The sequence below is a fragment of the Talpa europaea genome (assembly GCF_964194135.1).
Source record: "Talpa europaea genome assembly, chromosome: 11".
Lineage (NCBI taxonomy): Eukaryota > Metazoa > Chordata > Mammalia > Eulipotyphla > Talpidae > Talpa > Talpa europaea.
Genome location: NC_140078.1, coordinates 100,073,857 through 100,099,336, shown reverse-complemented (window position 1 = coordinate 100,099,336; position 25,480 = coordinate 100,073,857). Strand labels below are relative to the sequence as shown.

Sequence of the window (25,480 nt, the reverse complement as noted above, 5' to 3'; positions counted from 1 at the left end):
CTTTGGCCTTTAGGAGCTGAGTCAATGTGATAATTTACAAAGCTACTTTTGGTGCTTGACAGTCTCCCTCTGCAGGGAGTTCTGGGTTTGCTTCGCAACGGGCCTGCCCAGGTTTGGTCCCATCTGCCTTTTCCTCCAGTACTGTGACACTGTTCTCACTGAACACCAGTGGTTTCTTGGTTCTTTGTCAGCTGACAGCTCCAGGTTCTAACAGAAGTGGGGGGGGGGCAGCTCTTTTTCTGACACTTGACTTCTCCAAACACACCCTGGCCAGGAAGAGGTGGGGGCGGAGCACAGGTTGTCCTAAGACAAGTCCCAACTCCACAACTCACTCACTGTGGGACCCTGGCAGAAGAAACCTCAGTTTCTTTTGCTAATATGGGAAACCAGAAATTCTCATCTCCTGGGAAGCCAGGGTCTAAGCACAAAGGTTAGAGGGTCTGGCAAAACCCAGGGAATAGACATAGGGAAGCTGAAAACCCCAAAGAACTGGGACCCCACCACAACTCACCCTCAGTTACTTGGAAAGTAATTCTAAGGCGTCTGGTATATCAGCTGAGGCTCAGTAAATGTCACCACCACAGGGAAGTCCTCCTTGATGTTACCCCCTTCCTTGTCACCCTCAAAACTCTTATCCATCTAATATTTCTTCTTCATTTATTTGTTTCTGTAAGTTCTGTGAGGCTCTGTTCACTGTTGTACCCCTAGCACCTATGACAGCAAATGGCACCAAGTAGGTCTTCAATAAATGCTTTTGTAAAGATGCATGAATTAATAAATGATGCAGGAATCCTCAGCCAGAGTGTGTCAAAATTCATACATTAGTAGTTAGTACAGGGCAGCATCTCTCACGTTGCAACATTATCATTACATTATTGTTGATTTTCATTTACTCTGAATCCTGAAGGGGACTAAAGGAGGGGCGGGCTCTGTAGTTTTAACGAAAGCTTTGGGTTTGTAGACTGGGGACTGTGATCACTTGAGGGCCTGGCAGCCTGTCTTTGAGGCTCCTGAATAGGGTGCCGGCTGGATCATGCCAGACCTGCAGGCCACCGTGAGGAGAACAGCAGAAGTCATTGGGCTTTGACTCCGATTTCTGTTCACATGGGCCACTGTGTGGAGAACAGCTTAGGGAGGAGAGAATGGAAAAGGGAAGAGCTTAGACATATGTTGTGTTCATTTAATTTTCCTGATAGCCCTGTAGGGAGGCATAATCTAAACTCACTCTTCAGATGAAGAAACTGAAGCTCAGGGAGGGAAAACGATTCACCTGCGGTCACACACGAGTGAGCAGACGCCTAACGCTGGCCCCTGGGTTAACACTCATGTTCAGGCCGGGCCAAGAGGCTGCAGGGCTGGCGGCCTCCAGCCCCTTGGCTGGGATTCCAGGCTCATCTTTTACAGCTGTGAGGCCTGGCCCGGGGGTGCTTGAGAACGTCGCTGGCCAGAGGAGGAAGACGAGTGAGACCCGGAAATCAGGATCAAGTTCTTGGCCGATCAGGTGGCAGATCAGGTGTCCGCCTACCCCTTGCCCTGGCCCCGAGCTCTCATACTTGGGCCTGAGCGCTCATGTATTTTGGAGCAACTGAAAACTCCCAGGCCTTTGGGTCAGGGTCACAGGGCTGCTCTGTGGGGGAGCATGGACTCCTGGGGACACTCCATCATCCCTTTGATAGGCAGTTAAGAGTAGGAGATGTGGCCTCATTTGGGCCCAGGTTTTTCTTGACAGATAAGTCACTTGGGCAAGTCAACCCTTCTGTGCCTCAGTTTCCTCATCTGTAAAAGGGGCTGATAGTGGCACCTTGGTATGAGGTGGTCACTGATGTGGCTGTGGCAGGAGGACAGGACGGCTCCTTCCCTTGTTCCTTTTAACTCCTACCTCCTGGCCTGTCCTAGGCCAAACCTTCTGCCAGCCACCAAATGACTCCCAGGGGTAACCAGAGGAGCTTTATGTCTTGTTCTTCACCTTGGCCATCTGTGGCCTTCGGCCAGGTATATGTGGCCACAAGAGACCTAGCACCTTCCTGGAGGGGCACTGAGGCTCCCAGTAAATCATGGACTCTACAGACCCCGGACGCCCACTGTGCTTACAATTTTGGTTAAACTTTCAGGGGTAATTGCCTCATACTGGGGCCACCCTAGACCTCTAAGGATCCTCACTCGCCCTCTTGTGTTGAGAAGAGTCTGCCCTAGAAAACCCTTCTGTTGGGGTGTCTGTGTCCTCTTAGTAGAATCTGTGGGGGCGCAGTTCTCAGGCAGTACAGCAGGAGGTTCAGTCCCCTTACTTCCCTTCCTGGAGGAGGTGGGGGGCTGGCTCAGGGTGGGATGGGGTGGGGGCAGTTGCTCTGCACCCCTGTGTCTCCCTTGGCTGGGTCCTTTGGTCCACTATTCTCAGGATTTAACCCTGAATTCTTTTTAGAGACTTCAAGCAATGATGATTTTTCACAAAAGAAATAAAAATGATATCATGGGAGAAAAAAGTACACAAGATCAAATGATCAAAAAGAAAAATAAAAGCAGGTGTTGGGTTTGGTTCTCAAGTCACATTCTTTTTTCCTTTGGGGAGATGAGGTCTCCCCCACTGGTGGGAGTCTTGGGGGCTTCCAATCAGGATGGCCCCCTTTCCTGGCCTCAGGATAGGCACATGGCCATGCCAGGTCTCTCTCTGGGCTTGGATCCTGTGCTGTGCCGGGACCAGCTTTGTGAGAGCTGACTATTAAATTTTCAGGTATTTTTGCAAGCTGATTGTTAAATATGGTCATTGTTGGAATTAAATGATCTAAACTTATAGTTCATATAAATTATATTTTAAAAGGCAGCAGACAGGCCACATGCACTGATTCCTAATTATTTTTCTACATTTCACTATAACTTATGCTTTTTTTTTTTTTAAAGATTTATTTATTTTTACACAAGAAGTAGGGTACAGGCCAGATGCGCGGGAGGGTGAGAGGATTCACCAGAGACAGAGCGGGGAACAGAACAGTTACCCGAAATAAACCGCTGAGGGGATCAGCAGGCGAGTCAGGAGGGGTCTGCTTTACCATGTGGGATTCTCGCCAGCCGGCTGGGATTGAACCCGCGCTGCAGAGTCTGTGGACAGCTTCACAGTGCAGCGCTCAACCGCCTGCGCCACCAGGGAGGCCCCGTATAACTTATGCTCTCGCTTGGACAGACCATTGTATCTGCATGGTAGAAACCCTATAAAATGGTGTGCTCCTGGGCAGCCCTTCCCAGCTCTGTTTCTTGCCATCACATTGGTGACAGTGGGAGTATTTACACTACGGGTATTGGCACACACAACAAACAAGGACCCCTCCCAACACCAAGCTGGGTGTCCAACACTTACCAGCAAAGCACTGCCTGGAATCCTGAGGCTACCACTACCCCAAACAAAGCCGATGTCCCCACCACAAATTCCCCAAGGGACATCTGTTCTATCAGTCCTGCCATTGATCTTTGTGACAATTTTTTCTAGATTTTGCTCTCACATAGGGAAACCCCTCCCATTCTGCCCACAGAGCATCAAGATAGCTGCCGGCAATAGCCTGTGAGAAGCACATCCCACCAATGCAGAAAGAGACCGAGAGAAAAACCTTTGCCCCATCTCCCCCCACAACCCCGGCATGCATCTCTGGATGTTTCCTTTCCAGCCACTTTCCTCTGGTCTGTTTCCCCAGAGTTGTTGCGACGTGCAATGCTAAGCCCTGCTGTTCTCACACCCCATTCTTACACAGACCTCATGCACAAGGCTTCCTAGTCTCTGCAACCACCATTCGGCACATGGAAAAGTAGAAAGGGGTTTAATTGCTCTCCAGATGTTGGGCACTCAGGAATTACTTTTTCTTAAAAATCACACAGGGACAAGGTTTAAAAAGCTGGGACTGTGGCTGGGAGTCGCAAGTATTTATTTGATTTTGTGCCAGATGTTTGTGTGTGCTTGGGAAAGATCTTGTCCTCTCTGGGCCTCAGTGTCACAAGCTTATAACATGTTGATGTTGATGATGATAGTAATGATAATAACGGCGGTCTCCAGTCCCAGTGGCTGCCTGCCCCAGGCATGCTGTGCCTTCCTGCTTCAACAAGCTCATTCATTCCTCGCAAGGCCCAGGAGTAAGTGCTGCTTCACAGGTGAGAGAACAGCTTCTGAGAGGTAGAGTCATTTGCTTGCGCGCACAGCTAGTAAGTGGCATAGACCTAGGTTAGGGGCACTTTCCAGGTGCAGTCCTACTTCCTACGCCCCGCTGTGTGCTAGACTCCTGGAGACCTCCTTGTCCTCACAGGACCCAGCCCGCCTGCCCTACCCACAGTCCTTGTCTACCCCCACTTAGGCCCCCACTTTGTAGGACAGAAATTGTGGCTCGAGCACAGAAATGATTGTCTCAAGTGAAAACATTCTGGTTGAATTACATCCCTGCCAATCCACACGTCTCAGCCCCAGTGGCTCAGAATGTGACCCTATTTGGGTTGGGAGCCATTGCAGACGTGAGTCACTGTTGAGGGAAGATGAGGTGGCCAGGGTGGGCCCTCACCCCACGTGACCGGTGTCTTCACAGAGAGGAAATCTGGTCGCAGAGACAGACAAGCTGTAGGTGCTGGAACGCAGCAGCGAACAACACAGGTCCAGATCTCTGCCCCCTCTGGTGGACCCCCATCCAGGTTTGGGGCTGTTGGCAGAGACAGGACGGCTCCATCAGCACCTTCGTCACCTGGATGTCACCTGCCAGACCAGTTATTTCAACCACACTCTGCTCGAGAACCTTCAGAGCTCCCTACTGCCTCTTCATTTAAGCCCAAATTTTTAGGCTCAATATTCAGGGCTCTTCACAGTGGTTCCTAGGGAGGGATCTGGAGTCCCTGCCTGAGCTTGAACCCCAGATGCCCACTCATGAGCTGTGTGGCTGTGGGCCAGTGATTTAACTTCTCTGTGCCTCTGTCCCCACGTAGGATTGTTTGGAGGATTGAATGAGGCAATGATGCAAGTAAAGCTCTTGGAAGTTGCTTCCTCCCCAAGCCCCAGCAGAATGTCCAGCTCCTCCCTTTATACACCCTTCTTCTTGGCCTTTGTGCCCTTTGTCCACATGTTTTTCTTCCCCAATGCAAAGCCTTTAGCCCTTGCTCTAATACCCCCTCCTCCATGCAGCCCTCCCAGACCCTCTAACTGGAAGGGCTACTTCTGCCTTTCAGCTCCGTGACATCTTGTCCAAAGTTATCCCACAGGAAGAGAAGGGTCTTCTCTGCTCAGCAATGGTCCCTGGGATCTTTTGCTGGGATCATGGAAATTTCCAGGGGTCTCCCATGGGGGTGGCGCTGACGCTGGCAGGTGGGTACTCGGGAACCTTCGGCTGGGCCGCTAATTTCCACTGACTATAAATAACTGAAACCACAGCAGAGGCCTGGATTGCGCCAGGAGTAAGATAATCGTTGTGGGGTGAGGGGAACCTGTATAAATAACTCACCTGCCCGGTCGGGCCCTCTCGTGTGACAGGCGGGCCTGCAGGAGAGGCCGCGTCAGCTCTCCAGCTGAACTCCGCCTTTGGGGGGCCCTGGCTGGCTAGCAGGTTGAGGTTGCCCGAACACTCAGTCTGCGGCTACTGAGCAACATCTCTCAGCCCTCGGCCCGCCTGACGGAAGAGGCGCTGAGGTTCAGGGAGGGAAGTAATCAGAAACTGCGACCCGGGCCCGGGGCTTCCAGGAGCGAGCACGCTGCTCCAGAGACCACCCGTGGGCGTCCAGAAGTCCCTGTGGTTCGGGCTCCACAGCTGTTAGAAGGACTGTCAGGCTGGGGTATGGGGTGCAGGACCAAGGGCTCTGGAGGGGGAGGGCTGGGGGACCTGGGCCACACCCTGAGGATGTGAGGTCAGAGGGCTTTGGGGTCTGGCTGTGAGTGCCCACCCTTTGGCCAGTGTGATGCTTGCGCCGCTAAGGGGTGCTGGCGCAGAGTCTGCCGATGGAATTGTCTGAGCCTCCAGGGACCTCACGGTGGCCAGACCCTCTTCATGGCTGGGGGGCTTGGAGAGGGCCTCCAAAAGCCACAGAGGACCAAAGTCAGCCCAGTCCCCTCCTGCGCCTTCCAGTCCAGGGTGTCTGTGACACAGGTGGGGTCCAGCCCGAGAGGCCAGCTGAGGTGCCGCCTCGAGTTTCCGTGTCCTCGCCTGTAAGCTGGGCCTGTGAACTCTTCCTGTTTCAGGGGTTTGTGAGGGTGAGCCCGGGCGATGCCCTGAAGCCTCAGAGAGGCCCGGGCTGCTGGAAGCTCACCGCATATGCCAGAGCCTGCTTGACTGCTGGTGGGGAGCATCTTCAGGCCTGGGTGCAACCCAGCTTCACACCTCTGGGAGCTGAGGGGGAAGAGGGGCAGGAAGGGGGTCCTTCTTCCACCCCTCTGGCTGGACTGAAGCCCTGCCCCCAGCTCCCTGCTTTTTCACTGGTTCCTGTCTGCCTCTGTGCCCCAGAGTTACCTCCTTCTTGACACCCCATCCCTCACCCAGGCTCCTTGGGCCAAGAGGGTATGTCTGGGAAGGGCCTCATCTCAGCCTCCTCACTGTGCCAGGTGCAGCACCTCACACAAACACCTCCCGAGGGGCACCGGTGTCTCCCCAGAAGAGCATCATGGCCCAGGCCGGCACACAGTAGGTGCACAGTACATATGTGTTCAACAAATGCATGCATCAGTCTACCTCTCCGGCCGGCATGACAGAAGCAGGGGCAGCGGGACAGTCACTGGCCGCCTGGGCCGCCGGCTCTGGGAGGTGGGTATTATTGGGCCTTTTACGATGGGGAAACTGAGACCCGGAGGCAGGGAATGACTGACTCCAGGGCCTCAGTGCTGGCGCTGGGACTCGGGGTCCGTTCTCACACCTTCTCTTTCCTGAGCGCACCGTCGGCACTAGTGTTCACTGCATGCGTGCTCTGAAAAGCCGGGGCGCTTCTTAGTAAGAATCAGGTCCCTCTTTCTCTCCAGCCTCTACTTCCCATTCGGGGCGGCTGTGATCATGGGACATCGTCCGTCGGGAAGGCTCGGCCTTAAGTCTGCACACAGTAAGCCAGCCACTGGGCAGCTGCGGGACAGGCGTTTTTGCATAGCGGGTCGGCCTAGAGTGACCCCCACCTATAAATGTCCCCCCTTCATAGTCTCCAGCCCCCTCTGGGCGCCTGACTGTACAAAGCTGCCAGCCCACACATGTCACTCGTGGGAACCGGAGTCCTCGCCTGCTGGGATGCACACAGCTGTTGTGGGCCAGCGGCCGCTCAGGCCTTTCTGTTCTGCATCTCCTGGCCGCCCCCCCCCACCCCGCCCCTGGCCTCCAGAAGTGCTGGCAAGGCACAGGCCCCGTGGCCCCGACCGAGAGCATGGGCGGCTTGTCTCAATCAACAGTGGGTTCACTTTATTGATGACTCAGAAGCCACGCGGGTGGTGCTCTGACATCCACGCGAGATTCAGCAGGCTTCACAGAAAGCCGAGCTTCGAAAGGATTTGTTTCCCTGCTGGTGGGTGGGTGGGGAGGTGCAAATCGAATATGGGCCAACATGTTTTTTTACCCATAGACTCGTGCTGCTCCAACCCGCTGATCTGCCCGGGTCAGATGCCTTTCTCTTCTCCCCTAATTTAAACGCAACTAGTCCCTTAAAGTCACACGTAGAGTACCTGGCGTGGGGATGATGCCGAGGACGGGGATGATGACAGCAGTGACAGCTGAGGCTGACACGGGCCAGGCACTAAGCGATTTTCTCCATTTGACAAATTCCTTTGATCCTCAGAGAACCTTATGGAAGAGGCGCTGCTATTACCCCCTGGCACAGGTGGGGACACCAAGGCATGGGGGGGTCTAGCGACTGATCCAAGGTTCCCCCCACAGTTGTGCAGGCAGCAGAGCTAGGACATGCCCCACGACACCCAGCTGGCCTCTTTGTGGCTGGGACACTCGGCCTACTGCCCCCGACGGGTGTTGCTTATACCCAGCGGCCCGTGTGACTGTCCACAGCGCTGGGGGTGGTCACGCCACAGCTAGTGCTCCCCAGCCTGCCTCACGCCTCAGCGGCCTTCTCAGTGTTGCGCTTTCCCCCCCTGTCAGACAAACACTCCCCAGGGCAGGGGCAAGCCTGCTCTTCCTCCCGGCCTCCCAGCACCCAGGGGGCCTTCCGTGCAGGAGGACCACAAGCAAGTGCACCCCCTCTCCCCCCAATCTCTATCTGGTCTGAGGGCACTGACCAATCAGCCTGGCCCAGCCCCAGCTGCAGGGAGAGTTCAGGAAAGAAAGAGGTACCTTTGGCGCCTGGGGGCGGGGGCAGGAACAGGAGGGTGCTAGCCCATAGCCCTGTGGTGAGGGCTTGCCTGAGGACGAAGCCCAAGCAGAGACAGCAGAGGAGAAAGGTCAGGAGAGGGACAGACAGAGCCCCCTGCAGCACTGGAGGCCCTGGGCTCAGGCCTGAGGCCAGCCCAGTCCTGGACATGTCAGCTGCACGTGTGAGAAAATCCCTTTTTCCTAAGCTTGAGATGGGTTTCTGTCCACAGACTCCCAGTGGCTAGAAACAGTGAACGCCAGATACTGATGACTCTTCCGTGGAAAACGCCAGAGCTCTCTGGGCCCACACAGAGAGCAAGAGCACAGCCCCCATTTTGCGGATCGGATGCACGAGGTCATGCGTCTAGGTGTCCTGCCAAGGTCAGGAACCTGCTCAGGGGCAGAGGCCAGGCCGGGACACCGCCCAGCCCTCGCCGCCCCCTCTGCCCCGCACGTATCGAGATGGCCGCGGCGCTTCCCTGGCCTCCAGAACACTTGGATGCACTTGTCTTCTCTCAGCCTCACACCTGACGGGTGTGGGTCTTAAAATGAAGCACGGCCACTTCACATAAAGACCTGACACAGGTGTTGCTCACCTCTGGCCGGGCAGCAAGTTCCCACTGGCCCTGGGTCTGAGCCGACACAGCTTCATTCTGTCTCAGACACTGCTAAGCCTGCGGCTACCTCAGTTTCCCTACTGACCCCTCAGGGTCCCAGAGATCCTTGAGGCAACAAAGCACAAGTCACAGTGACAAACAGAAGACCCTCCCCGCAACCCTTTCTGCCTTCACACCCACCCTGGGCCCAGGTGGGGGCGCTCTGTGGGTGATGGGGCCCTCCAGGCCCGGGGGGCGTTCTGGTTCAACATCACATGCACACGACACAGCGCCACGTCTGCAGGCTGCCCCCCCCCCCCATCTCCCACAGCCCCTCTCGCCGCTCTGCTTGGGCGGCAGGAGTAGGGTTCATGCAAAATTAACCGGAGGTTCCGTTTCACAACACTCCGAAGTATCCGGTTCCCACCCCACCCTGTGCTGCCCCGTCTGGCTTCTTTGTCCCTCTCTGGCAACCAGCATGGAACATACATCAGGGGGTGCCCAGCAGGACTGCCGAGCTGCCCCCGGAGCCTGGGGTGCGGGTGTCGGGGAGTGCAGGATGAGGACCGGGGGCGCCCAGTAGCTCCGGTGGTGCCACTTAGGCTTGCAGAACTGAAGCCACTTGCTCCAGGGGTGACGCGGGGTATCCTGTGTCCTGGCCCCAGGCTGCAGCCTTCCACCCCAACTGCAAGGCGCTCAGGTCACCCCAGCTCTTCTTGCTCCCTCCCCTCCTTTCTGCCAGTGGTTTTAGAGCTCCTGGCAGTGCACCGGCCCGGGGACACAGCGGATGCGACAGTTTCTGTCCCCAGGGCCCCACGGGTCAGCCCAGCGCCTCTCTTCTCTCAGTCACCTCGCCCTGGCAGAGGGCAGCCCCCTGACAGGACATTCACTCTGACTTTATTGCCTGCTCCTTTCAAAGGCTGGGGTCCTGTGTGTTGTTTCTCCAAAGAAGTATTTGGCTAGAACAGTGGCTGGGAACACCGCTTTGTGGGTGTCGAGGATCTGCCACATGCCGTGTGTTACCTTCCTGCGCATCATCTGATTTAGTGCTCACGCCACTCCGTGACGTCAGTTCTGTACCCCCCATTTCACGGGTGAGGCCACAGAGGCTCAGCGAGGTTACCCCTCAATTCTCCCAGTGTCCCTGGAGGAGTCAGGACTTGAACCCGGGTATTTGGGGGCGCTTCTGTCCAGCTGGGGGGTGGCGTGGGACGAGAGCAGAGGAGGGCAGGAGGCGGCGAGCCACCGACCAGGACCACGGGAAAGAGGAAAGGAAAGCTGTTCAGATGGGGGGCAGGGCCTGCCCTGGCCTCTTAGGAGTCCGGGGCACCCCCAGGCTGTCCGCACAGAGGAGCCATCACAGCCCTCAGCAGCAGGTGGTGCCTGGGGCAGGACGTCAGGGTAGGGGCCTGATGTCTCTGGCTACAAACCCTCTCTATCCCTTGCTGAGATCTTTTTGCCTAAAATTAGCTGAATGTGGCTGGGAAGGCTAATTTATGCGTGGCCTGGAGCGCCTTCCTGTAGTGTGACTCAGGGGCAGCTCCCGCTCACGTCAGCAGACCGGGGCGGGGAGGCGGGTGTCGCTGGCCAGCCCGAGTGCTGTCTGGAGCCCACACAGCCCCAGCCCTGGGCTCCAAGGCGGGGGCGGGGCTGAAGGCCGCGGGCTCCCACCGATGGGGAGCGGCTGTGGGAAACCTTCCAGGGCCCGGCTGTGGGCACCGCCCGCACAGTGTCTGACGGAGCTGTGCTGCCTTCTCCGTGTGGACACTGAAGCTGGCCCCGAGCCTCAGGCCCCCGCCTGTGACATGGGCTAACAGCACCTCTTCCTGGGGCATGTGATGAGGATGCAGAACAGCCCGGTAAGGAGCCCTGCACTATGGACGGACGTGCCAGCCTTCTGGAGGTCAGCTTCCACCCTTTCCGGGGCCCGACTGCTGCTTCCGGTGCGGTGATAATCAAATTGAGAGCAAGAGGAGCTGACATTCACGGGCATGGACGTGCTGGGCCCTTGGGCTGATCTTATTCCCGGTCCACGACCCAGATGCAGATGGGGAGATGGAGGTCAGTTTCGGGCTGGACCCTAACAATGAGCCAGGTGCTGTTCCACCTCCCGGTGCCCTGACCCCCACCTCGGGGCTAGTGGTGCTATTATCCTACTTCACACACGAGGACACCGCAGCAGGCTGAGCAGCTTGCCCAGGGTGGCACGGCTGGTGGATGGCAGAACTGGGGTTAGAAGCTAGCTCCCCCAGGTCTGGGACCTGTGGCTCGCCTGCACCCCAATAGATGCTCCTTTCCTGGGGGCCCTGCCCCTCCCCCGGGCACTTCCTCAGGAACAGTCTCACTCGATCCTCATGAAAAATTAGGAAACCAAAGCCAGGAGAGCTCAGACAAAAGGCCCGCAGCGCGCACAGCTGACAGGTGCAGAGCAAGAGGCAGAGCTGTGAAGGTTCTTTCCATTTGAGAGATGAGTAAACCGAGTCTCCCTTAGTTTCCACGGCACGCCTCACTCCTGCAGCGCACCGGTACTCCATGGAGTATCTGAGAAAAGTTGCCATGTGCCAAGCTCTCTTTTCTCCATTGCTAAGTTCAGATACGTCCTCTTTCAGGCAACCTTCCCTGACCTTCCCTTCCACCCGCCTCACCTCTCCTTGGAACCCTGGAGTCTCAATTATCTGCTGTTCTGGCTGCTCAGCGATTCTCCCCATGGGCTGAGGACACAGCAGCCACGTCTCAGGGTTTCATCGGGCAGTTCTCACCCTCCTCTGTCCCAGGCACCAGCTGCGCGCCGGATGTAGAAAGCAGGACAGGATTCCCTTCCTCTGGCAGTGTGCAGGGGCCGCCCCGAGCCGCTGCCTGTACCACGCGGCGCTGCAGCTCAGAGCCTCGGCTCCCAGGTCAGGCGGAGTGGAGGGCGCACTTCTTAACGGAGGTCCACAGCCCTGCATCCAGGGACTCTGGGAGTCCCCTGGAAAACATGAGCAACATCTGTTACCTGCCCTTTGCCGCTGTTTGTGGGGAGGGAGGCCACAGCTTCCACTGAGACCTTCACAGGGTCTGGGACCCAGAGATACTTAGCAAGCTCTGACCCAAGAGGCTCTCCTGGTCGCACTCCGAAGGCCTGCTTCCTTGCAGGCCGGTGAGGTGGGCCATGTGGACCACGAGGGTGGGGCCCAGGAGCCCCCAGCACCCCTCAGGCCATCTCAGGCTCCGAGTTGGACTCACACAGTGAAGAAAGGGTCCTTCCTCTAGACTCTGCCTCCCTGCACAGACCAGACCAACCCACGCTGAGAACGAAAAGGTGTTTCTGTGGCCTCCCTGGTGGTGCAGCGGGTTGAGCGCCACACTGTGAAGCTGTCTTCAGCCTCTGCAGCGCGGGTTCGATCCCGGCCAGCCGGGGAGAATCCCCCATGGCACAGCAGACCTCTCCTGTCTCGCCCGCTGCTCCCCTCAGCAGTGGATTTCGTCAGTCTGCCTGTTCTGTTCCTCACCGTCTCTGGTGATTCCTTTCACCCGCCCGTGCATCTGGCCTGTACCCCGGTTCTTGTATAAAAAATAAATCTTAAAAAAAAAAAAAAGGTGTTTCTGAACACCTGCCTGGACTCAGCACCAGAGAAAGCAGCACCTGGAAAGTGAGTTTCTCCCCTGACCGGGCAGAGGAGACCCCAGTGGAAGAGGGACAGACACCCAGAGCCTGGGCGCATGCAGTGTGGGTGCAGCGCCCCCAAGACAAATGGGTGGTCCCTGCCGAGCAGCTGGGTCCACAGCAGCCTCCGCAGGAGATGCACACAGGCGAGGGCCGGGGCGCCTGGGCTCTGGGATTGGATCTGGGGGGTGCGTGGGGCCCCCATTTCTTGTGTGTTACATGGGATAAGAGTTCAGCTGCTGCGGCCTCCCAGGCCTTGGGCCCCACCTGGAGGAAGGGTGTCCATCCATCCTCCTTAGAATAATAATGGCTGCCCTTATTGAGCGCCGACTGTATGCTCAGGCCTCCATAGACTCTGTGAGGTTACACGTGGGACTCGGTCTCCAGAGGTAGGAACTGGGGCTCAGAGTAGTCCCCTTGCCCAGAGCTGCAGGATGGGGAGCACGGGATGGAAGCTCACGCCCTCACCTTTGGGGTTTTCTCCCTCATGGCTGGGGCAAGTCACTGGGCCAGGAAGCTATATGGGCTGGCTTTTCTCCTCTCTGTCTCGGGGTGGATGACCTGGCTTGGGGTCTTCCAAAGGAACCCCCAGGTGGCTGGCAACCTCTTCACAGAGATCCCATGTCTCCGCATCGGGGTGGTTACAAGGTGGCCCCAGGGCAAGACACGCAGCAGCGTCTGCATGTCCTGTGTCGGCCTCCCTTCCTGCTGCCCAGGCCGCCTCACGCCCCAGGGGCTCCCCAGCAGACTCTAGGTGTGGGACGGATAGACAGACAGACAGACACGGTGCAGCCCAGGGGCAGAGCTGGGAAGTGGGAATCAGCTGCATGGGCCCATGTGGGGTTCATGTGCCAGCACAGAGGCAGGGGCGCCCGGGGCTCCTGGGCCCGGGGAAGGGAGGGCAGGCTGGGTGACTGGACCCTGGAGTCCAATCACTGCGGACGGGGTGGGAAGCCTGTATCTGGCTGCAGGCCAGCCGGGTGTGGTTCTCTTCCGGCCCACTAGCCCTCTCTGGCCTGCCTCAGAGACTGGGCATCTGTACCGTGGGATGATGAGCCCACCTTGGTGGTGGAGAGCTGCCCGCTTGGGTAGATTTTTCATAGCTGGTTTCCAGAGCACAGCCTTGGCCCAGCTCTGTCCCTGTGATTCTCTCTGCAAGTGGCTTCAATCAGCCCCCAACCCACGAGGGAAGGGAGGAACAGAGGCCTCTTCCCTGGCCTAGCCTAGAAGGCTGACCCTCTAGAAAGCACCACACTGGCCATCCCGGCATGTCAGTCCATGCACTGGTTGCCCCAGAGTCAACCCAGACGGCCCCCCGGCCCCAGGTTCTCATCTCCCCACCTACCTTCCACTGGGGAGGTTTTGAGGCGCCGGCAGATGGCTTCAGTGTCCCCGTAGGTCTCCTTGATCTTGACCACAGCCTCGGTGCCCCGCAGCTCCATGAGGGAGCGCAGCTCCTCCATCGTGCACCCGAACTCACCCCCATGGCTCGACTCGTTTCTTTGGTTTTTGGAGTAAAAGTCGCTGTTGGTCATGTCACCCATGTCTGCCACAGTCCCCGCTCTGCGCGGCCCGAGGGGCAATGCTGGATGAGAAGCTGCCGGGTGATGGCTCCGGGGGCGGTGGCACAGCCTCACAGCGTGGCTGGGGCTCCTGGAGGCCGACGCCGGGTCCTAGGGGGAGGGGGAGGTCGTGGCAGGCTGGCGACAGCAGCAGCAAGCTCGAAGGGGTGTCCCCGGGCACGGGGCGAGGTCCAGGGGCTGGAGGGGCTCAGGGCTGCAGACCCAGGAGTCTCCATTCAGTGGGGCCCATGCTGCTCCCCAGAGCTGGCATCTACATGGTCGGGGTGGTGGTTCCTGCGGGGCAAGGAAAGGGTGGTGACAAGGTCAGACCCTGGAAGCCACACACTAAGGAAGTCCCAGCCGGTCACCCAAACAGCACCCACATGCCCTGACACGGGTGTTTTCTTGCCCACCCCAGACACTCCAGCACATGCGGTAACTCCGAAAGCGCCAGCGCCCGCCTGGTGGGACAGCATCCCCCTTGCGCCCCAAGACGGCCTGGCGCACCCTCCCCGTACAGCACAGCCCCTAGCTGGCCACTGTGCATGGAACACGCTGACTCCACAACACACGCTGGTGTGCACACACCCTCAGACACACCCTCAGACACACCCGCGAGGCCCCGAAACACCCGGCCCACCGGCTTTTAGGCCGCCCCCACACCCACACAGACGCAGGCCCCACTTCACACACGCTGGCAGGCACCCTGCCGCCTTGCATGTGGTCACACGCAGCCACACCTCCTCTCAGATACACCTGTGCCCACAGGCCCGCACACACAGGCCTCTCACTGTCTTCTCGTGTGCTCACACGGCTGCGCCCGCACCACCTGGGCATGGAGTGCCCAGGCCCCAGCACAGACCCCCCACTCTCGCTCCCACAGCTGCAGACACACCCTGTTCTCTCCTCGCGGGGTCTCATGGGCATGGGGAGGGGAGGAAGCAGCTCGTGGCCGCGACTGCGACCCCCACCGTCAGTCAAGACCCTCAGCCTGGGCAGAGCCACCGCTCATGCATATTCATAAAACGTAACCCACAGCCCAGCGCCTCATCTGAGCTCAGGCCCATGGAGCGCTCACCTGGGGGACCCCACCATCCAGAACCCGGAGCACCGCCGTGTCCCTCTGGGGAGCCCGGGAGGAGAGGGGAGCGCAGGCACTCCTGTCGCCCGGCCACCCTCCCCGGAGTGCTTGGCTGCAAGGCTGCCAGCAGAGAACCCAATCCGCCCGGACACCCAACACCAGTGGCCCAGGCCCCGGCAAGCGTTGGGTGACAAAGGCCCCTGCTGAGCTCAGCTGGGCCTGGCGCGGGGAGCAGCCCCACCCAGCGCGTGGCCAGCTGGCCGTCCTAGGCCGGGGCAGCACGGGGGCGCGGTGGGAAGAAGGTGAGAGAGATGGAGGCGCCCACCCAGCTCCAACTCCCTCCGCTCGTCCTCTCTCCCCTCGACGAGACTTTCCTCTGGCACAGAATTTTATTGTATTTATTTATTTTTTAAAAGATTGATTTATTTATGTATACAAGCACTGGGTACAGTCAGAAGCGCGGGAGGGCGAGAGGATTCACCAGAGCCAGAGGGTAGAGCGGAGCAGGCAGAAGGACCGAAGCACACTGCTGAGGGGAGCAGCAGGCAGCAGGAGGGGTCTGCGCGCCATGTGGGACCCTTGCTGGTGACCGGGGATTGAACTGGTGATGCAGAGGCTGTGGGCAGCTTCGCAGCCCAGCGCTCAACCGCTGCGCCACCAGGGGAGGCCCTGACACAGAATTTTAAAGCTGGAGATATTTTATAATTTCATTTTCCAATGGGGAAGCGGAAGCTCAGAGGGGGTAAGAAAAGTGTTCCGGGCCAGACAGCAAGAGCAGAACGGCCTGATGAGGGGGGCCCGGTCGCCTGACCCCCAGCTGGTGCTCTCTCCCCTTCCCCTAGGGGGCGCTCCCTCCTTTCTCGCAAGCTGAGGCTGGTGGGTGGACGGTGTCTGGCGATGACGGTTAGAAACAGAGTATGTGGGATCAGAGACATCCGGGTTCAAATATGAGTATCCAGAATCCTGCTGTGGGGTCCAGGGCCAGTCCCTTGCCCCTTCTGAGGCTTGGTTTCCTCATCTGTAAGTTGACTATCATCGTCCCTTGCTCCCTGCTACCTCCCGACGTACTGGGGTTGAATGATAAACCATATTCAGATCTAGTGTGCCTCTGTCTGGCGCCTGGGGCTTCCGAGCCATGGGGCAGAGGTGCTGGAGTCTCAGGAGAAACCTCCTTCCAGGAGGGCTGCCAGAGGGAAGCTTATTTTCACACTGGGAGCAACAGGTCTTATGGGGTAGAAGCTAAAATGAACGCAACGCCCAAGCACAGTCCCAAGACACCAAAGAAAGCCAGGATCATAAAAATGCTCTAAAAGTAATGGGGGACTCCCCGGAAATGAAGGGCAGAGGGCACAAAAGCTCCCGCACCCCAGTCCTGCAGGAATGCACATGCCCCCGACTGTCCCAGCTTGCACCCCCTCCAGCACCCATGCCCTTTGACCCCGGCGATGAGCCCCTGGGAGGAGTAGGTGAGGCAGGGCCCCAGGACGCCTGCGGACAGATGCTGTAGCGTTAACAGCAGGGGCACGAGAGGCCCGTTTCTCAGCCCAAGACCTCCACCTCCCAGCTGAATGGGAGGAAAATTAAAATAAGTTTCATCATCTTAATTAAAATTAGTTTCATGATCTTCAAAAAGAGGCGGGAAGGAAGGGAGAGCACCACATCGGTGTTACGATTTCACGTAATGGTGGTGATCCCTTCCACTCCACACGACCGCTGTGCAAGCTGGGGACTCTCACTATCTTCATAGAAAATACGAGGAAACGGAGGCCCAGAAAGGCACAGGAACCCCCAGGGCCATCCAGCTGGCGCGTGGCAGAGCTGGGATTTGAACTCTCGAGTCTCAATCAGGGCCCTTTGCTTCCTCCGCAGCGAACTCCCTCATGGGGTTCTTACGACGCTTAAATGAAGTGTCGTGAGTGAATGAAAGTGCTTAGCAAACCGCAAGGGACTTTGGAAACCCAAGGTGCTATTTTCTTTCCGCCCCCCTGCTACCTGCGGGTGGCTCACAGGCACCGATAATTATATCTCTGACAGCGCCAGCCCTGGTAATTGTTCGCAGTAATTATATTTGTGACGACAACAGCGGGCATGAATTAATGGGCTGCTGGCGATTTTAACGACGGCTGTGGACGACAAATAACGATCTTAAGCGCCCACCCACCTCTCCATCTACTCATCCTCTGCCCATCAGTGCTGGTATGATTGTATTTCGGACACCTATTGCGTGCCAGGCACTGAAAAACCCAGACATGGCTCTTGCCTTCCAGGGACAGACATGGGAGAAGAGAGGCAGCTAGATAAATAAACAGCTTCTGTAACGTGACGGGCCTGGACAGGTGTGGTGGGTGCTCAGAGCGGGAAAATCCAAGCTGGCCCAGGGCATCCGGGAAGATTTCGCCCTCTCAACTGTGAGTAGGAGATTCCCCCTGCTTCAGGGCAAGCAGGATTTAAGCCAAAAGATGGACATGAAAGAAACGGACATATATGACCATGTGCCAGTAAATATCAGGGGGACGTGGTAGAGGGTGCAGGAGGGGACCGTGCAAGCAGGTGTGGAGGGTGAGACTCTGGGATCACAAAATCCATTACAAAATCAGAACTTTGCCCCGTGGGTGACTGATCTTAGGCTGCTTTGAGGTCTGCACTGCAGCTACTTGTTCTCACGCAGCTCACTCCAGTCCCCCTCGCTTGCCCCCCATGGTTCATCTCACACATGTGCCTGACTTCACCCCTGATCTGGGCATCTTGGCCTTTCCTTCGAAGTTGCAGAGCTCACTGTGGGACTCGATCTGATTGTGGGGTTTGCCGACTGCAGAAGCGCTTGTAAAATGAATGCCACACAAATGCCCGCACAGCAGACAGTCTGTAGCGGGCGGTGCATACAGGAGCCATCAGGTGGCTGGATCCCCCAAAGCTGCCTCACAGCTGCAGCAGGGCACCTGCTAACAGGGCCTTTGCTCCCTAACAGTGGCCTGTCCCACTCGGCTTCAGCATCCTTTCCCTGGAAGCTTTCCTCACCACCCAGGACTCTAACTGCTCTGACTCCTGGAACTTTCCATGTCAACCTGCATGTTGCACTTCACTGCTTGGGCCTGCTTAGCTCTCTCCCTTCCCCAGGAGCTGAGAGCTCTGCGTGGGCAGCAGCCATGCCTGTTTGGTACCCAGTAGGGTGCCTGGCATCAAGAATGCGCTCAGTAGATGCTTGGTGAAGGAACAACCCCTGGAAGCCCTCGGGCCATCTTCCTGGGAGGTTCTCTGACCTGTAAGATGGGCTGTGATTCCCACCCCACCTGGCTCCATCTCTCTGCTGGGGTCATGAGAGCTATCCGCACCAGTGGTCACACTTTTATCTTTGAGATGCACCCCTGCCCAACTCCTCGGTTTCTCTTCATCAGAAGGAGGTACGGTGTGGGGCTGAAGCCAACCCCTCCGCTACAGCCTCTGGGACGCTGACATCCTTGCCTGAACATGTGAGCCACCACTCTCTGACCGGATGGGATTAAAGGAGCCACGTGACCTTGGAGAAGTCACCTGATCTTTCTGGGCCTCATGTGCAAAGCAGCCTCATCAGGCTCGCAGGCTGCCATGAGGACCCGCTGAAAGCCCTATGTGTGGGCTCCCAGGGAGGCCTCTGGCTGGAAGCAGATGCCCCTCTCTCACCTCTCCTACCTCCCGCTCATTCGTGGGTGTGGTGAACCTCATTTGCAGCCAGGTTACCCCTTTCTAGGTAATGGACACATTTGGAACGTGTGCTCCTTCCGCTCTATGTTGGAGCCCAGATGCCCAATGTACACGGAGGCAGGTCTTTGGGAGGTCGTGAGGGAGAAGCCCGCATGCATGGGGTTCGTGTTCTCATCAAAAGAGACACGGAGAGCTGATCTTGGCCACGCAAGTGCACACAAGAAGAAACTCTGCGAGCCAGCACTGTGACCATGGACTTTAAGCCCCCAGAGCCACGCAGGCAGTGACTTTCTGGGGCTTCGGGCTCCAGGCTTTGGTGTCTGCATCGCAGCTGGAGCAAAGGGAGATGCAGGTCCTGGCAGGACACAGGGTCAGTCCCAGGTCCAGAGACGAGCCCCTCACCAGGGGTGGCATGGCCAAGTGAGGCCACATCCCCGTTTTTCAAGTGTGGTCTGGCCAAGTCCCTGTCCTCCTTGGGCCTCAGTTTCCCCACATGGTAGGTGAAGAGCTTGGACTAGTGTTCTCGGGGTCCCTTCAGGCTCTGAGGAGTCAGGTCCTTCAGAATCCAGGAGAACATTCTGGCAATATTGAATTTGTGCATTTTGGTTTCATCTTATTAGCATTTAAATGACTGTATTGTTACATTTCACTGACTCAAGAATAGGTTAGGGGCACCTTAATAAAAAGTCCTTGCCTGGAGGGACGTCGGCAGAGGAAGGGGCCATGTGCTTTGGGATTTTTTTTGGAGTTGATTTAACATAGAAGGAATCTATCTTTCGAAGGAAGGATTAAAACACACACACACACACACCCAAACCCCAAACCAACAGCTTTTCAAATCCTAACTGAAGGATGGTGGCTGGGACAATTGCAAATGAATAATGTGCTAAAAATAACTTTCAGATGCTGAATCCTTCTGTTTTAAGATGTGCTGAATTTAAATGCCACCTTAACATGTATTTTTAAAGATACCTATTCCTCTGCACCAATGGCAGGTGTGGGGACCAGGCCCACTAGGAGACCCCGCTGGGAAACCTGGTGCTGTCACGTGTAGTTTCGTGGCTGGGCCCTCAGCCCCTCCCTCCCTGCGCCTCAGTCTCCTCCTCCCATACGGTGCCAACTGTATAGCCATCTCCGGGGTTTTTTGAGGACTAACAGAGAGAGCTGGGCCTGGTTCCTGACCTAGGGGAAGAACTTGTCCAGGGGTGCCTGTTCTTAGGATGCTGGTTCTGCTCACTCCCTGCCTGACTTGCCTGCTCAACCACACTATCCCCACATGGCTTTCTTTAACCCAAAGGGCTCTATATGCACAGGTCCTGGCACCACAGGGAAGGCTGGGAGGGTCCCAGCTTGTTGAATACAGCGTATAGCTTCTCTCCTCTCTGCTCGGGGCCCAACCAACTTTTCCTGAAGGGATGGGATATTTTTCTTTCTTCCAGAATGCAAATTCTGGCCTTTCTGAAGGTCTCTTTGTCCTCGAAGGGGGCCTCCTCCTTGGTGCTGACCCGGAGAAACTCAGGGTGAACGCAGCCAGTAGTCAGGGGCAGGGTGCAAGTGCCACCCCTACCCCCCACCCCCGCAGGAGGCCCAGATCAGTGTAGGTGTGTCATGTGGCCAGACATCACAGTTTGGGGTTACACCTGAGCCAGGAGGAATGAGAAAAAGCCAGTGTTGGGGGGCAGGTAAGTGACTGTGGGTGTGTGTCTTTGTGATATGTTAGCAGGTGTGGGTGACCCCGAAGGACACGATTTGCCAGGCAGGTCCGCTAGAGTACATGTGCATGAGTGTCTGTGCGTGTGAGCTAGCTGGGAGCACTGTGCCCACACCTGCTCTGAGTGTGTGGGCTCTGCGGGTGTGTGTGTGCACGTGTGCATCAAAGCTGACGATGACAATCTCAGCTTTGAATTCTCACAGTCAAGAAGAAAGAATGAGGGGAGAGGAAGAGAATTGAAAATGAATACCTCAGAAGCAAGTTTAGTGCTATTTTTAGAAAACTCCTATCCTGTTAACCAGAAAAGGAAAATCTAAAAAAAAAAAAAAAATCTTGCAGAAACAGTCAAGCATCAGCTTTGAAGGCACAGATGGCAGAAGCAGGGCCAGGGGGTGGGCTGTTAGAGACCCAGGGCTTCTCATGTAGCTTCTCACCCTCCTGCCTGGCTCGAGGGAGGGTAGATCCAGCCCTCTGCCTACCAGCATCAGCTCCCATCATGGACCCCTGTTCTTCTCCAATATTAGAGAGTAGATCCCAACTGGCCTCAGGTAATAGTGACAATGCCCCCCTCATGCCATCGGGGTGGGCTCCTTCTCTCCCGCTCCCTGCTCTTTTCCCACAGATTGCAAGCAGAAGCCCAAAGTAAGGACAGCAAATGTGCTAAGCACCATCCTCATGTTTGCTATCTCATTTAACCCTGCACAGCAATCCTACCACACAGGTGCCGCCAGCACCCCTATTTCACAAAGGAGAAAGCAGAGTTCAGGGACTGGCATGAGGTCTTTGGTTGGGAGTGGCAGAGCCAGCTCTCCCTCCCTCTCCCCCCACACATCCCTCTCTCTAGACCTTTTCTCAGGTTTGTATAGGGAGGCACAGGGTTCTGCCCTGGTCACACACAACACGTTATTGTCTGGGTGGTGAATTCCCAGGCTTCACCTCTGACCACCGCAAGCTGGGGCCCAGGGAGCTGTCTCTTGGGGATGAAGTGCTGACAGGTGGATGAAGGTCGGTGCAGGGGAGGGATTGGATGGCTGAGGTCAAGCAACCTGATAACCACAGGCCCCTCTCCCGCAGGCTAACCAGCAGAGGCTGGGAGGGAGCGCTGTCCACGTGGTCCTGGTGCTGACAGCCCCCGGGGAGAGCAAAGGAAACGCTCCTCTGGGAGCTGTCCCCAAGGCCTCGGTGCTGACTGAGGGTGTGGCGTGGGTTTGAAGGACAATGTGCTGAGGAGCTGTCCACACACATCGGTGCTGATACACGCCGAGGAGCTGTCCACACACGCCGGTGCTGATGGAGAGCAGAGGGTCATCAGCTCCCCAGGAGCTTTCCAGGACAGCAGTGCTGATGAGTGGAGTTCTGGGCTAGGAACTTCCTGAGGAGCTGGGAGTGGAGGGGGTGCAGAAAACACCACCTTTTCCACTGGCGGTGTGAGCAGGCATGGGGAGCTGACCTCAGATCCTGGTGCTGATGCTCCAAGTTGGGTTCTCAGGCAATGGGATGCCTAGTGAGCAGGCCTGAGCCAACAAGGTGACACCAAGGAAAAGGTCACACTGGGTCACACTTGTGTGCAGACAGAGGACCCACCTCGGCCCATCAGCACCGCCTGTCACGGATGCCAGAAAGCCCATATCGGCCATCCATTCTTTTTCATCATGCGTGGTTCCTTTTTCTTTGGGTCCTGTTGGGACTCACACCCCCCACCCCCCGCCTTAAATGGCGGCATCTCTGTCTGAATGAGTTTATTAAATTCCTTCCTCCATGGAGTGGGGGAGGGAGATTCATTCACCAAGGTGCCAGGGAATGAGTGTAAGTTGGGAGATTTCTTTTGAATAACTGAGTGGGTCTTTGGGCCCCAGACCAGAGAAGCAGGAATCTGAGGCTTGAGGGACAGTCATTCTTTGTGGTCTGAGAATGCAGAAGGCAGGTAGTAGAACTATATGAGGAGGGGGAAGCAGAAGAGCAGGACTGCTGGATTCAAAAGTGGAAGGGAGTCGGAATAGTGCAGGCCCTGGCAGGAACTCGTGTGTGTGTGTGTGGGGGCTGGGGAGGGCGGTGTCTTTTATTTAGACTCTTTCTCAACACTTTGGCCAGTCTGCTCGGCTCACACAGAACTGCCCCTGGTTTGGTGTTTATGACCTGCTGCCTTCCTTCCTCCTAGCCCAGGTTATTGGCCTGGGGGACGCCAGAGGCAGTGTCAAGCACCACCATGGTTTCAGACTTGAGGGGGTAAATCAAAAGGCCAGAAGGCCAGGGGAGGAGCTGTGAGCAGGAACTGCCTGCCTCCGTGCTCCCATTCTTCTCCTGGCAAAGCTGCTCTGGCTTCAGTGTGGGGACCCTGGAGCAGGGCTGCCCAAGTGCCGTTCCCGGATGGCCACCATGTTGGCCCCACTGGGGCCGGCTGAAATGAGACCCCAGCCCCTAACCTGCAGAGAGGTCTCTGGTGGTGGGGGCTGGGAATTTTAAACAAGTGGGACCAGGGTCCCAGAGTTTCGGGGCACGCCCTCTTTTGGCGTTACCCCTTCTGTAACCAGTGCTCCCCTGGATCTGGGTTTTAGAATCCTGTCCTGCCATGGTGGCCCAGCCTCTGGTTTAAAGTCACCTCCAGTTCCCTGTCTGTGCTCTTCCTGCTAGGCCAGGCCCTCGTTTGCTTCTGGGATTAACTGCTACTGGCTGACTCCCGGGCCTTTACGGTCTTCCAGCTCCGGCACACAGTTCATGGCCCCCCACTCTTTGTTCCACTCTCCGATGGCCTCTCTGATCATATCTGCCCTGGTGTCTTCATGGCTTCTCTGTTTGGGTCAATGGTATACTTTGCCTATGATCCTGCCCTTGATCTTCTCAATGCCTTGCCTTTCCTCTGGGCAGTGCCACCCACCCAGCATCAACTTTCATTCTGATATGGTGGTTTCCAAAATGACTATTGCACCCAGCTCTTGCTTGCAAGGTCTTGAGCTAACCTTCCTTGTGACTTCCAGATATCCCCTCTGAAGGCCCTTCAGGCTCTTAAACAGCCCCAAATTTCCGCATCTTTCCATGACCCCTGTGCCCCCTACGGCATCTAAGGCACCCTCCCTGCCCCCAGAGTAGGAATACAGGGTCATCCTAGACTGTTTTCTCCTTCATGGCCATCAGCTGCCCAGACCTGAGAAGCAGGCTCCTGACCAGCTTCCTGACCTTAGCTCAGACTCTTCTGTTCCTAGTCTCCACTGGCCCTCACCACCCCTTCCTCACTGTCCCCAGAGATGCTGAGGGTGACTCCAACTCCCAGTCTAGCGGCTTCCATGTGTCAGGGTATGTTCGGCTCTGAGTACACCTTATCCGACAGCAGCCCCGCGGGCCAGCGTTATCATACCTATTTTACAGGTGAGGAAACCCAGCTCAGCGGGCGAAATAACACCAGGGCCAAGAGGATACAGTGAAGGAGCCGAGAGAAGTGCCACCCGTCTTACTGAAACCACCACGTCACGCTGCCTCTCAGATTTGAGCATGCCCCCCTCTAGGTGACGAACCCCAGCCAGCTCCCCAGTGCCTTCCTTTAAAAAGACACTCGTGCCCAAGGCGTCCAGGATTCTGCCTGACCCCCGTCGGGCCAGCCTCCCCGGGCTCCAGGAGCAAGCGAACTCCTTGCATTTTCTGAAACACTAACGCACGCTCCTGCCTTGCCTCCCTTGCATGCGCTGTTCCCTCTATCTGAGATTGTCTACACCCACTTTTCCATTAACCAATACCTCCCTCTCCAAGGCCCAGCCCCGATGCCAAGTTCTCTTTAATTCCCCTGCTCCGAATGTCAACCTTCTCCCCACTGCCAGCCCACGGTGAGCGCCGCATTCCTCGAGCTTCAACCCCCACCTTCAGTCTCGGGTGGGTTCCGCCAGTTCAGGTCTCCCCTGAGGCTGTGGATGCCCTGAAAGGGGAACCTTCTGAGCCCCCTCACAGGACAGGCCTCTGTCCCTGCTGGCCCCCCAACTGAGTTTGGAAGGACACTGGGGGCCAAGAATCTCAGGGTGCAGCCTGTGCTGGTCGGCCAGATGGCAGGAAGAGCTGATGCTAAAGGCGCGCTGCAGCCTCGCAGGCATCAGAACAGTAAATCTGCACCTGAACCCGACGAGGGCTGCGTTGGCTGCTCCTGGCGGCCCGTTTCACAGAGGAACAGGTGGCGCCTTGGCCAGGGTAAGGAGGCGGCCCAGGGTCACAGAACTGTCGGATCTGGATCCAGGCAATCTGCTGTCAGAGGCCCTGCCTGCAATCACCAGCCTAACTCCCCCCGCGGCCGCTCAGAAGCCCACACGTCAGTGGGTCAGGCACTGGATACGCTGAAGCTGGGGTCCAGTGGGAAGATATCCCAGCACCTCTGGACCGCACAGGTCAATCCTGGACCTCCTGCTCCCCCTGTGTCAGCTTCCACAAACGCTTGTGGTCTGGCCAGAAGCATCTCTCATCCGCCTGCCTCTTCTCCACTCTCCACTCAAAGCTGGAGGTCAGGGCAGGACACTCAGAATCAGTCAGGAGGAAAGTCCAGGCTCGGAGCAGGGACAGGCGGGGAGCTGGGAGCAGGGGAGGCCCCCCGCCCCGCTGGTCCTCCGTGCTGGCCACGCCAGAGAGGCACCCGACGGGCAGTCTCGGACCCCAGATCCCAGAGCCCTGTGCGCCTGCAGAACCTCCCTGGCTCCCCGTCCAGCAGGCCGGCATGCGGCTCAGTGACCGCCCCGGCCGGCCGGCCCTGCGGCTCTCCCCCCGACTTGGCACGGCTGCCCCGGCCACTGCGGAGACGAGCAGAAAACGCCCGGCACCTTGAACAGATGGTGCCACTTCTAAAAATAATGCCGCACCACGCTCCCCGGCAGCCGAGTCCCGGCGACAGAAGGGGGTGTGGGTGGGGGTGGGGGCTGCTAGCTCCGCTCACCAGCCATCTGCACAGGGA

General features: G+C 57.2%; 1 protein-coding gene across 8 annotated transcripts in view; it reads right to left on the bottom strand.

Moving 5' to 3' along the window:
- Positions 1–14,068, bottom strand: part of ATP2B2 (ATPase plasma membrane Ca2+ transporting 2) — a gene marked incomplete at both ends in the record, with an annotated part of 88,141 nt that extends 74,073 nt beyond the window's left edge. For all 8 annotated transcript variants that reach the window (XM_084247930.1, XM_084247933.1, XM_084247929.1 and 5 more), the window contains one exon: positions 13,870–14,068. In XM_084247930.1, the coding sequence (XP_084104056.1) occupies positions 13,870–14,068 (199 nt within the window). The remainder of the gene's footprint in view (positions 1–13,869) is intronic.
- Positions 14,069–25,480: the final 11,412 nt, after the last annotated feature.